We start from the raw sequence: 13,945 nt of genomic DNA on the forward strand, positions 1-13,945 counted from the left end.
ATTTGATCATTAATTGCTTCCTTCCTGCTGCTGCTCGGGCCTCACAGAGGAACCTCAGGCCTGACACAAATCCGCGTCTCTGCAGAAAAACACAAAGTGTTTGTGTCAGAGGTGACCTGAGGTGACACAGCAGACCTGCAGCCAGCACCAAACAGCAGCAACAAAATGCCACTTTACACCCAAACACCACAAACTGCAGCCACTCACGATTTCCTTACAGCACAAATTGTACATTTAAATAAATCCATTTTGCATATTTATCCTCCAAATTTGACCTAATTTTCCTATTTTTAAAAAAAAACCCACCTCTCTGACACAGAGTTGTGTTCAGGGTCAGAGGTTTAAAAAAAAGGATTTAAGAGCTTTTTTTGGGCGTGACCTCATGGAGATTTTGGCTGCAGATTTTGGCTGCCCCTTACAGGAATTATCGTCTTAATCTCCTGAAATTAACCACAGCAAATAGACACAAATAGGAATTTATATCCTAAAACAGAATCGTCTATTTAAATATTTTGATGTCAGAATCTGATTCATAATTTTAATTAACTAATTATTTAAAATGCATTTTATTGCCAAGAGTGGCCTGAAATGAAATTAATATTGTATTATTTATTGCTGTAACTAATTTCTGTAGAAACAAAATAATAGATATTAAATTAATAAATGCATAGATTTATTGATCGTGGCTGTGAATATTGTGTCACAGTGAAAGGAGATGATCCAGTCGAGTTGGATTCTATTTGACGTCGTCTTTTTCTCATTTTTGCTGCAGTTTTTGTTGGAATCTAAAAATTCTTCCCCAAAACCGATTTGTTATGTTGATTTTGTGGTTGGAGCTTCAGCTTGTTGGATGTGAAGCTGCTGCAGGAGCGAACACGAGCTTTAACGTTTAATCTGATTATCAGCCAGTAAAACCAATAATCAGCAGACGGAGTCGCTTTTATAAATCCTGCTCAGTGAAGGGCAGAAAAAACGTGTCGTAGTGGTTTGAACCGATGTGTTTTTTTTGCTAGTTTGAAGAATTCTCATTGAGCAGTTTTCCTTTTGACATATTGATTTAATTTTTGCTTATTTAAAATTAATCTCTGATATTTCTGATTGTTTCTCACCATTGAAATTGAATAGAAGTGTGTGTGTGTGTGTGTGTGCTCAGTTACACGTTTTATCAAAACAACCGTATGAACACACACTGTATTTTTTATTTGGTACCATAGATCCCAAATTTATTATTAATAAATCTAATTTTAGTGGTCCAAACTAAAAAAAAAAGGTTAAAGTTGAATTTGTGTTTTCTGATCAAATAATGCAGCGTGAGGTGTGAAGTTTGAGGATTTCCTGCTGAGATGCAAAGAAAAGCGAATAAAATCGTAAACGTTGAGCTCGAGAAGCGAGCGTCTGCGTCGTGCAGCCCAGCCAGCAGGGGGCGCCCGTAATCGAAATTTTTTTAAATCCTAATTTAAGTTTTAAAAGATGCTTTTATTTATCGTGGTCTGTTTTGGGATTTTTGTGACAAACTTTAGGAGGTTTATGTGCCGCGTCACAGCATTCGTGATGCTGACGAACTCCGGGTGTTTGGGCAGACGTTATTCAAGTTTTCTCAAATGTACTTTTTTTTTTTTTTTTTGGCATTCGATTTTTTTATTGATTGTGGGGGAAAAAAAGACTCGGCAGTGTGCAGATCTTTATTTCGTGGCCACAGAAGCAACCAAAAGAACCGGTGTAAAGAGAAACAGATGAATAAAGAAAATAAAAATGAGAAACTCAGTCCCATTCACTGTAGATCAGCCACTTTGTCTGTTTTCCCAAAATCAGATTTGTCTTCTAAACATTTGAAACCATTAAGAAATTGTCTTCGTCAGGTCAAAAAAAAAATAGATTTTCTAATCTGACGAAGATCCAGGTTGGATGGAAACGTTGTCTCTGCTGCATGGGCGTAAATTTTGGGGGGGCAGGAGACACGTCCCCCTCAATATTTAGAACTTGTGCATTTATAAAAGAATTAATTTTGACAGTATTAAAGACATTTACTGCAGAAATCGATGGGAAAAAAGGTACAAATTGATGCATAAAAATGAAAATGCAGGAAAGGAAGTGACACTCCAAATTTTCTGGTGCCCTCTGTTTCACGTGTTGTCCCCCCAAAAAATGTGCGTCCTTGCTTTGTTTAAGTTGAGTGTGGTGGCGTTGATGCCTTTGCAGGTTTTTTTGTTGCTCCCTCAGGATGTGCGTTTAGTTATTGTCTCTCTCGGAGACGCTGAACCCAGAAATGTGTCTTTTTAGATGCAGAAAGGCTCTGACGTCCTCACGTCTTTTGTGTTGTATCGAGTCCTGATGGATTAGAGGGATTTTTTTTTGCATATTCACCACAAATGTTGCTGTAGTTTTCCGGTCGTTTTTCGGGAGGTTTGGTGATATTTGGCGGGGTGTTTGTGTTTTTGTGTAAATCTCCCTCCTCTGTGTGTTTAGTCGTCCGTCAGCAGCCGTTCACGGCGAGGCTCTCGCCGGCTCAGTCGGGCCTCGGCGGCGAGCCGCTGAGCCCGAGTGACACGGCGATAATTCCCTCAGTGTGTCGGTGTCAATAGACGGGGAGGGAGGCGGCGAGGATTACCATTATTGCTCCTCTAAATGACTGTTATTCAGGGGGCTGCTGTTACAGGCCTGTTATTGGGAGCCCATTACATCTGTCACCAAGGTGCAGAGGGGGAACGTGTAAGCCTCGCCCGGCCCTCAGACTCCCCTCGCAGGTTTAGAAACGCCGATTTCCTCGGAGGGGAAAACGCTGAAAGAAAGAATGACCCCAAAAGAGGGGAAGAAGAAAGAAACCCCGGGGAGCCGCGTCACACGTCCGCTTCAAAAACCTCCCCAGCACGTTTTAACCAGGCGGCTCTTTTTTATTCACTCAAAATCTTACAGACAAATAATCTGCAAACAGACGAGCTTATTCTCACCTGTTTTTAATAAATATCATGTTAAATTTTCTGGACACAGATGCAGCCGTCTGCTCGTGTCTGCAGCTTTGAGATACAAAATCACTGACAAAATAAATGCCAGAAACAAGAGAGCGCACCGCGAACGAGAGCGATTATCTCAGACCAACTGGCAGAATTTACTCTTGTTTGTTAAAAGCAGAAACATGTTTTTGAGGCCAGATGTGAAAAGAAAAGAGTTGCTCATAAAGAAATGTGGAGCTGAAGTGGAAACACAGTGAACAACATCATTTAGTGACTTACAGAAGCTGGAAAATGTCCAGTTTTCTATAAGCAGACCAAAAAAAGGGATTTCTTTATGTTTCCCGTACAAATCAATCAATCTTTTCTCCTTTTAAAGGATAATGTCCTTGATTTTTACCGCAGAGATCTGCCTTGTTTTCTTATTTCAAAATGCTGGCAAAAATTCCTGATTATTTGACCTCAAAGGTTGAATACGATGTTATTTTAAGAGTAAGAACCGAATTTTAATGCTTTAATATGACTTGTGTAGATGGATGTTGTTTGCAGTGCACAAATTCTCCAGAAATCCTCGTCCTAAAATGTTTAATTTTGTTAAAGTAAGCACCAAAAACAGCCATCAGACTGAAAAAATCCCACATTTTCAATTTTAAATAAATGTAGAGAAATAATTCTGCTGATTCTGGTGAAGCTGCTTTGTTTTTCCTCTTCCTGAAAGAACAGAAGCTGCACACACATTTTTCTTGTTTAAATGAGAGAAAAACTCCACCTAAATCCAGTGAAGGAGTCCTTATATCCCCTAAAACAAGCCCCCAAAAACCGCCATTAGTTTGACATCATTTCGCGCTCCCGTATAAATCAGCTTGTATCCGTAGTTTTCTTGAATCATTTTCCCGACACGGATGCAGAAACAGGATTATTTTGTTTGAGAAAACCTTCCTGAGAGGAGGCAAAGCTGAAAACAAGAGGGATTATCTCAGCCCGCCGGCAGAAAAGCACGTTTTTTTGAGGCTGAATATGAGACCGAGTGACTTGTTAAGTGGGATTTTGTTTGCGGCGGACAGACAGAGTGTGAAACGGCGGCGGAGGCCGGTGTGTGAGCGGGTCAGGAAGCTGAAACGCTGCACTGGGCTGTGAGGAATGTTGGTATGTGGCTGCAGCGAACATCCAGAGCCGCCGAGCTGCAGATCCACTGTGGAATGTGTGTGTGTGTGTGTGTGTGTGTGTGTGTGTGTGTGTGTGTGTGGGGAGGCTGAACACATCATCCGTCCAGCAGCCGCTCGTCGTCCTAATAACTGCCCGAGGACACAAACAGAAACACATCTCGCTCCGAAACCACAAATAACAAAAGGCGGCGTTCTCGGCCGTCCTGGAGTGAGATTTCAGATCGCGGCTGCAGGTCGGCTGCAGAGCGGCTGCAGGCGCTTTGGAGGCAAACCCGTTCGCCTGGACCGTCTCCAAGAAGAAACAATGTGCTGTATTCAGACCCCTTGTCAAGGGAGGGTGAACACTGTTGTTTTATATATAGATATAAATATATATAAAAATAAAATATATATAGAATGAAAAAAGCAATGCAGCTGGTGTTGTAATGCCGAGCCTGTAGGTCCAGTTTCCAAAGTTTAATCTGACAGGAAGATTTTCTGACAGCTGCAGAAAAACTCCTCAACTTCCTGCAGTTTTCGAAGAGTTGAAGAGAAAGTAAAGAGCTGAAGCTGAAGGCTGTTTTCAGAGCTGCTCACTCCTCCGGTCAGCGTCTTCACGCTCAAATCAGCACCGTTTTTTGGGGCGATTGTTGTGATCTAAAATGATCGATTTCCCAGCAGCTTCTAGAAGAAAATTCATGATGCAATGTTTTTAGATTTATTTTTTTTTTGTGCAGTAAGTGAAAAAAATAGTTGCAATTTTTTTTTTTGTTGTATAATTAAAAAAAAACAAAACAAAAGCTGCGTTTTCCAGCGAGAAAAAAAACGGCACTGTTATGAGTCTGTGATTTATGCGACACTCAGTCTGATTCTCTCTGCATGTATAGACGTGGATGTAATTTCCTGTGTTGTGGTGATTTGTCTCGTACGTGTTTCAGTCTTTCTCCAGGTGTGGTTCTCACAACAGTTTACCTGTGTGTCTCTGCAGAACATCAGGGACTCTGCTTGCACAGTATTACACAATAAACAAACCCATGCTGGAAGTTTGTTTTTATAAAGGCTGTATGCACGTAACGAGCAAAAACTGTACAGTTCCTGTGAAAATGGACGTTTATTTTGGAAAGATGCACCGCATGTAAGGCCTACTTTCACATACCGTCCCAGCATGTCAAAAAAGACGCAGGAGGACAGCTCTGAGTTTGTGATTTACACACTAACGTTCCCTCTAACCTGCATATTTGATCTAACTTTGATTCTTGCTGCACGTAAAGGTGTAACTCTGTCGGGGTGATTTGTCCCGTCTGTTGTCTTCGTCTTACGGTCGTTCTCCGGTTGTGTTTTGCGACAGAAAAGCATCGTGTCCCGTGTAAACGTAGCATATGTTGCAGAACGGTTCCCCCCGTGTTTGTGCAGAACATCATGGAGATTTCTCGCGCGGTCTGTCGTAGTTATGTTTGTTAAAATGGGACGTTGGTGTTGGACGTGTTCGAGGCATCACAACCAGCTGGCAGCAGCATGATGTGCACGCGGGCGGCAGGTTGAAACGCTGCCGGTAATATAAGGAGCACAGGGGCGTCTGCAGGGCGGGCAGGAGGACCGGTGGATAGATCAAACAAACCCCGGACTTTCATGCAGGACTCGTGCTGGTTTTGCCTTCCCTCTGGATGTGATTTTTTTTTGTGGTGTCCCGGCCTTGGCTGACATGTGCTTGTGTTGACGTCACTGTAGCAGCATCCTGGAACGTCAGCTGCAGACGCAGAAGGATACCGAAAGAGAATTCGACTGCAAAGCGGCAACATGTGATGACCTGGGATGAGAACGTGTTGGACTCAGTTTGGAAACGAGCTGAAATGTTTTTTTGCTTAGTCTGTGATTTCCAGGTCGATGAAAAGAGACATCCTCTCATGGCGGTACGACAGGCAACCGGTCAACAACGTGACTTAAAGTGATGGTTGTGGATTTTTGAAGTTGGGCTGTGTCAGATACTTACATATATATTCAGTGTGTTACGTACAGCAGCTGGCGGTCAGTGCGCTTCCAGTTCGCAGACACAGACGGCGTGCACCTCACGGCTTTACGTGTTTTAGCCACTTAAGTGAACTAAAAAATACAAAATCAGTCTCAGTGGACGCTGTACTGAGTGTTATTGACGTTAAGCTTCATTGCAGTCGGATTGTTACGGCTGCTAAAAGCACTTTCTGAGCCAAATAGCTGAGCAGTGGCGGATAAGAAATGTCAGAGGAAAAGATCGTGGCGAGGTAAAGCGGTGAAAATACTCGTCTGATACTGAGTGTTTAGTTAGGCATTTTTTAAAGTGTCTAAAATACATTTTGATATCAACCCCTGCGGGTGCACGCCATGTGTGTTTCCGACATTTGGACATTTCTAGCATTTGAGGACATTAGTCAGGTTTTTTGACGTTTGTCAGATTTTAGGACAATAATGAGATTGTAAGACGTTTCTAGGATTTTTGGTAATTTCATGGATTTTAGGACATTATAGGGTAAGGGGCAGTGGATTGGTCAAACAAACCCTGGACTTTCACTCAGGAGCTCGCCGTTCATTTCCCGTGTAAATATTGAAAACCGTTTTTTTTTTTTAAACCTCACCACGTGCTTTTGTTGTACAAGGAAATAAACTTAAACACGAGGTGTTTTACTAAGTTTATTCTAAAAATGCATCTAACCAGCAGGAACGATACATTTCCTGTGAAAACAGAAGTGTATTTTGAAAAGACACGATGCATGTAAAAGGCGTAAATTGTCTCGCCGTCCCAGAATGTCCAGACGCAGGAGGAAACCCGTCGCGTCATATGTAGACGTGATCAACACTGATGACACGGCGATTTTTAACGAGTTGAGATGAGAGCGTTTTGTTTTTGCAGATGAAGACGAGGTTTTCACAGACAGAGCTACTTCAGGATTGTTGCACTTGAAACTTTTCTTTAATTTTTCTAAAAAAAAAAAAAAAAAAGAGGGACCTTACGACTAAAAAACTGCAGTATAAAACATCCAGGTGCAACCACTCAGGATTAACGGATAAAACTTTAACTTTTCTTGATTCTAGTGCAGCAGATTCTCATTTTTAACACTTTTTCTCGCTTGTTTTTAAGTTTTTACGGCTCAGAACGTTTTTTAAAGGGGAGATTTTTGCAGCGCAGCATTCTCACGTATGGAGATGTGTGTGAGCCTCTTTGATCTATGAATAGTCGAGTGTTTTGTTTTTTTAAATCCGTGGCCTCCTGCCTCCCTCCTCCTCCCCCGGCCGCCCCGTCCCGCTCAGTAACCCTCTGAGGACTTTTATCCAAATAAAAAATGTTCCATGAAGATGTTTTCTGTCCGTCTGTGTCCTCTGCGCTCCACTCGTCTCTTTTCTCCTCCGCCGTCGTTCCTCTGTGATGAAACTTGTTTTTCTGTCTGTGTTTAGACGGACAAACTGAAATGACAGGTTTCCTGCGAGCGTCCCTGCAGACAAACGTCCAAACCCTGAGGACAAAACAGCCGAATGTTTACAGGGCCGTATCAACATTTACTAAAAAAAAAAAAACTCATCGAATCAAATCAGTAGAATTACACACGTTTTCATCTCGACCTGCTTTTTCCTGGCAGCCGTTGTTTTCCATTTATTTCACCTCAGTGTGACGGAGACAAAAGACAGCAGGACACGGGCCAAACACAGCAGCACCACGCATGTTTATTTTAGGACGTTACTCGGATTTTGGGACGTTTGTCGGATTTTAGGATGTTTCTTGGATTTTGAGGCATTTCACCCATTTGAGGACGCTCATAGGATTTTGGGACGTTTTTAGGATTTTAGGATGTTTCTAGGATTTTAGAACATTTGTAAGATTTTAGGATGTTTTTAGGATTTTAGGACGAAACAAACAAAAAAGATAAAAAATATTAAAGAAAACACGTCAGTGGATGGTTTTTACAGAGCGTCAGCCGCTCTGAGTTTGTGGAGACTTTGTCCTCGTCCTCTGCGTGGCGTCTTTAACTCCTTCAGCTCCGTCCCGTTTGACTCGTGTGTCCAGACGTCCCGCGGCAGAGACGCACGGCGCTCTCTGTCTCCTGTGTTCACTTCCTGCTGTGGATTAACTGGTTTTGTGGTGCTTTTGGGGGGGGGGGGGGCAGGTGTAACCGACCCCAAATTGGGTCTAATCCACGACATGCCGTCTAACCACGTCTCCCCATAATAACCGCGGCACTCTCGTCAGCCCAAAGCCCCATAATGCACCTTTAATACACCTTTAATCCTCCGGACGCAGCGCCGCCGCAGCGCGCGCTCGCCGCCGGGTGGTGGTTGGTTGGTTGTTTAGTTGGTGGGATTCTGCTCGGTTGGTGTGTTGTTTTTTCGGGGGGCGCGCACACACACACACACACACACACACACACACACACACACACATTCCTGCCTGAGAGCCAAGACAGAGGCGAGACAAACTGAGCGGACACTGAGGAGTCTGTGTGGACCACAGAGACGGACAGACAGAGGCAGACAGAGACATAGAGAGACAGACAGAGAGGCAGAGACATAGAGACAGAGATATGAATACAGACGGAGACAGAGAGACAGACAAAGACATAAAGTCTTAATCATTGTGACTTTTTCTGTGACTTTGGCAGCATTTTAAGAACTAACTCCTGCTGAGCAGCCGAACTTTGTTCAAACTCACTGAAGTTTAATTTCAGTTTTTTACGTGTCCACACGTAAAAAGACACCACACGTGTTTGTGTGATCGTGTCTGAACTGATGCTACGAAACGTTTCTGTCTGATGGAATAATAAGAGATGATGCACAGTTTACAGCTGCATCTCAAAAAATTAGAATATCGTCAAAAAGTTTCATTTTCTTTGTAAATTTAATTCAAAAAGGTAAACGTTCATATATTGTATATTCAGAATATTTTAAGCCTTTTTTTGTTATAATTTTGATGATTATGTCTTATAGCTCATGAGAATCAGAAACCCAGTATCTCACATTATTAGAATAATTTCCAGGATCATTCAAAAAATTATTTACAGGACAGAAATGTCCAACAATAAAAAGTCTGTTCGTTTATATATGTTATGCTATTTATATTCTGCCTCTGTATTTTTTTACTTTTTTTTTTTTTTTTTTACAAATCTTTCTTATTTATTTATTTTTTTAAACTTTTTTCTAGCCATATTATTAAAATTAGACTAGAAAAATGGTTTTGGTTTGTCTAGAATATCTCAAAATGTCACTTATATCACAATAACTGATGGAAATTCTTGAACTTTTTCACAAAGTTCTCATTTTTTTAGATGTGCCTGTATATGTATGTGTATATGTATGTGTGTGTGTGTATATATATATGCATATATGATTCTGTTGTAGTGGAAAAAGTGGAATTTTTCCAACGTTAAACTAAAAAAAAGTGTTGCATGTTGGCTTGATTGTTGCTCCTTCGCCCTCTAACGGCGTCTCTCCTCTCCGTCCCTCAGGATGAATTCCATCCTTTCATCGAAGCCCTGCTGCCCCACGTCCGGGCCTTCGCCTACACATGGTTCAACCTGCAGGCCCGCAAGAGGAAGTACTTCAAGAAGCACGAGAAGCGCATGTCCAAGGAGGAGGAGCGCGCCGTGAAGGACGAGCTGCTGGGCGAGAAGCCCGAGGTCAAACAGAAGTGGGCGTCGCGCCTCCTGGCCAAGCTGCGCAAGGACATCCGGCCCGAGTTCAGGGAGGACTTTGTGCTGACGGTGACGGGGAAGAAGCCGCCGTGCTGCGTGCTGTCCAACCCCGACCAGAAGGGCAAGATGAGGAGGATCGACTGTCTGCGCCAGGCGGACAAAGTGTGGAGGCTGGACCTGGTCATGGTGATTTTATTCAAAGGGATTCCCCTCGAAAGTACTGACGGGGAGAGGCTGGTAAAGTCTCCTCAGTGTTCGAACCCCACCCTGTGCGTGCAGCCGCATCACATTGGAGTTTCAGTCAAGGAGCTGGATCTGTACCTGGCCTACTTCGTGCACGCAGGTAAGTCCCAAAACTCTCTTCTTCTTCATGTGAATGTCTCAGGGACGGGGATCGAAACCCGGTTCTGCTTTTTCCAAAAACCCAAAAATCCACATTTGAGCCTGTCGATACCGCTGTCAACTCCCATGGGTCCTATAACGTCACATCACAGCTCGAGTCGACTCGTTTAACCCTTTAACAGAAATGCCTTTGCAAAAAAATGCACAGGTGCATCTGAAGAAAAAAGAGTATTATGAAAAAGGATTTCCATCAGATATTTAAGAAAGTGAAATTTGAATATATTCTAGACTCGTTAGATAAATGTTCAAACATTTTTCTGTTTTAATTTAATAATATGGCCTACAGCGAGGAAGATGTAAAAAAAAAAAAAACAAAATTCCAAAAAATTAGAAACACCCGACCCAAAAATACAGACAAACTGAGGGCTGAATAAATAAAATACTCCGACTACTAATATAAAATGTTTATTAGAGATGGAAATCTCTGTTTAATCATGAGCTCGGATCATCGTATATTACATCACTAAAACTTCTGATGCTTAAGTTTTTTTAAAGTAAATATTTAAATTTAAATACATGATTTATTTTCTAAACACAAAAACTCGACTGAAAGTTAAAAAAATCTGTTTAAAACATATTTTTCAGCATCTCATATAAGAAAAAAGCCTTGATGGCGGCATCGATAAGGACTCTGATCGTTAAGGAGTCTTGACCATGATATCGATATTAACAAAAATAAACGATCCCCGTCTCTATTGTGTGTGTGTGTGTGTGTGTGTGTGACTTGCGTGAGTTGCTGAGCAGCTGCAGCTCTTTGTTTGATCGCTGTCAAAGTGCACGTGACGAGCACAAACACACACATGCCTGGCGCTGCCGGGTCCCGCTGCTGGTTCTGTGTGTGACTGAGCGTCGTGGCGGTCCTGCAGAGGTTTCGGCCCGCGGCTCTTTCTCAGCTCGTCTTTGGTGCGTGAGTTTGTGCTCGTTGGTTTGTTGGTTTGAGCTTTTTTAGGGGCGGGGCGACTCTGCGGGCGGTCCCTCTTGATTTTGCCAAAGTTCTCCTTTTCTCTCGCTTTCTGAGGAACTTCTCGTGCTTGAAAATAAACCAGACTTTGGCACACAGGTCCAGTCCCGTGCCTGACTTCCTCAGCGGGATTTGGGTGCCGGTCGTCCTGATGGTGTCGCTACAGCGACTGTTTTTTCAAAATAACAAATCAGCTGTTTGTCTGACACTTTTGTAAATCCAACTTGGTGCAAATGTTGAAGTCCATCACGGCGAAGCAGCTTTATTTGTGCATCACATTTTGTACAACAGAGAAACTCAGAAGTGCTGCACAGATGTAAAAATATAAAAACATCACCAATAATTCAGATTCACAAGAAAACAGCAGAGAAATAGATGTAAAAGGTATAATGAATTGATAAATGATTAAAAATAAAAAAACCTTCATATATCACTAAAATTAGCAAAAGTGCAGACAAGAGATGCAAAAATAAAAAGACAATTTAAAATAATGTAAAGTCAAGTTTAAATTAAGTTTGCAGGCATTATTGGGTGGAGTGAGCGTGTAAAAAATGTGTAGCTTTCTGGGCTTTTCTGACATCATCTTGGTTCACTCTGATTTTATCAAAACCGTAAATCTTAAAAAATCCGTCTCCTCCTCCCACATTTTATTTTTTCTCACACCAAACACCAAACACACCGGCATCGACGCACTGTCCTACAGATTCAGAAAACTGACTCCACGGTGCATCAAAACGCGTCTCAGTAAACGGTAAAGTAAGCTCCAGTGTTCATGAAAAAATGTACGATTTCACACACAGCCATCAGGATAATTTCCAGCTGTAGTCCTTCGGCAAGGTGTTGTGAAACCTGTAAAAATGATAAAATTCAGATAACGTAAAGACAGCAACAGCTGCAACAGGAACACGAGCCGTGCAGAGCAACAAGAAACTGCACAACAACCGCACAAAACAACTGCACAGCGACAACATCATAGCATTTTAACACAAACAGCCATGCAAGCAACATGAAATAACAACATAAAGCATTTTAAGCACAAACAGCCGTTCAGAATTGTTTATCAAAAACTGAATTTTGACATATTTTGTGAATTCTGTCATCATGAAGCCCGAAGCGCTCAAAGGAAAAAGAGCAGCTTTCATTTTTCTCACTTACGGATCAATCGATGTTTGTAAAAAGACGTTCCAGATGTTTTTTTGTCAGAATTTTGTCTCGAAAAAATGTCTCAAGGTCTCAGATGTAGAGCGGGTTGTCCTCTAATCAGAAGGTCGGAGGTTCGATTCCCGGCTCCTCCGGTCAACACATCGATGTATCCTTAGTCACGATACCGAACCCCAAACTGCTCCTGGCGGCATCAGTGTGTGAGTGTGTGTGAACGGTTAAAAACTGAGAGGCAGGTGGCACGTGTTCGGTAGCCTCGGCAACCGGCGTGTGAATGTGCGTGTGAATGTGACTCGTGGTCAGAAATGTTGAAACATACAAGTGCCGGTCCGTTCAGCATCCATAAGTGAGTTTTTGACATCAGTTTGAAATAAGCATACAGCTGTTTCTGGCTGGTTTTTTTGCTCTTTCTATGAAAAAGAAAAAAACTTTTTACTAAGATGTCGTCAGTTCGTGCCGACTTGTTTTGGTTGGATGATCATGAAAAATTTGAGTTCTCCAGGAAGGGAACTGTTGCAGATTTTCTTGTTGAATCTGGGGAAAGAGTCAGAATATTTGGTTTAAGACCGAGCTGTTGAATTATATTTTGATCTCTGTAATGAAATGAAATGTAATGAATTATTTGACGGCTGCAACGACAGTTTTGGTGTCTATAAACCCGCGAGGTTTTGGCACATCGTGTGCGTGACATGGAAATAAAGAAATCACTCAGTCAGTGTTTTGCTGCCCCCTGGTGGTCGGCTGTATCACAGCATGAATTAAATTCTACACGGGCGAGGTAGCTCAACGCGATGATAACTTGCTGTTTTAGGCCATTATTGCGAGTTCGAGTCCCACTTGATGCAGATTAAATCTTCTTCTTTAAAATGCCTGACGCATTCAGCAGCTATAATCTTATCAGTATATATTTGAATGTATTTTTATTTTAAAGAAAATAAAGTGCAGTGACTCGACTTTGTATCTTCTCGACTGACGACTCAAATCATCAACTTTTTAGCGGCATTTCTAATTTTTGCAGCATTTGACTTGAGAACAGCAGCTAAAATGGACGATATTTCTTTACTGAACATCTCAATTCATTTTAAATCCTCCAAATAGCCTTTCATAATGTTTCTTTACTTTATCTCAACTTTTTCTAACTGTTTGTTTTTCTCGGTTTGTCTCAGCTGTTTTGTCGCAGCTTCTGTTTTTTTTTTTTTGTGGATGAAATATTTGCTCAAATCTGTTAATAACTTCCATCAACAGCTTCGTTACGAGCAGATTTGAAACATTTTGCAGCGACTTTCTGGTGAACGTCTCTTTGTGTTCTTGAGGGATTTAAATGTGAGTTTTAACTGATCATCAAATCATTGTCATTATTGGTTTTTGGAAGTGAACAAACTGCCACACAGCACAGCAGTAAGACAACAGTAAAATAAAATATACCTGTAAGCATATATAAACACACATGAACACGGGATTTGCTACAAAAAAATGCAAGAAAATACATAAATATCACTTCATTCATTATTGAATATTATAGTTTATTTTTGATTTTGGAATCAGTTTTTGCAAAAAGTCTCACCTAAAGGTCCTTTAGTAGCTGCTTTTGGTACCTTTCAGTCGAATCACATGAACTTCAGCAGGTGCAGAAGAGCGACTCAACCTTTTAAGCCACAAAAAATGGAAATTTAA

General features: G+C 41.6%; 1 protein-coding gene across 1 annotated transcript in view; it reads left to right on the forward strand.

Moving 5' to 3' along the window:
- The window catches only part of LOC121941341 (nuclear factor 1 A-type-like), a 27,837-nt gene that overhangs the window by 1,760 nt on the left and 12,132 nt on the right, over window positions 1-13,945 (forward strand). The window contains exon 2 of the mRNA XM_042484120.1: window positions 9,562-10,090. Within this exon, the coding sequence (XP_042340054.1) occupies window positions 9,562-10,090 (529 nt within the window). The remainder of the gene's footprint in view (window positions 1-9,561; window positions 10,091-13,945) is intronic.

This window comes from Plectropomus leopardus, chromosome 3, assembly GCF_008729295.1.
Source record: "Plectropomus leopardus isolate mb chromosome 3, YSFRI_Pleo_2.0, whole genome shotgun sequence".
Classification (NCBI taxonomy): domain Eukaryota; kingdom Metazoa; phylum Chordata; class Actinopteri; order Perciformes; family Serranidae; genus Plectropomus; species Plectropomus leopardus.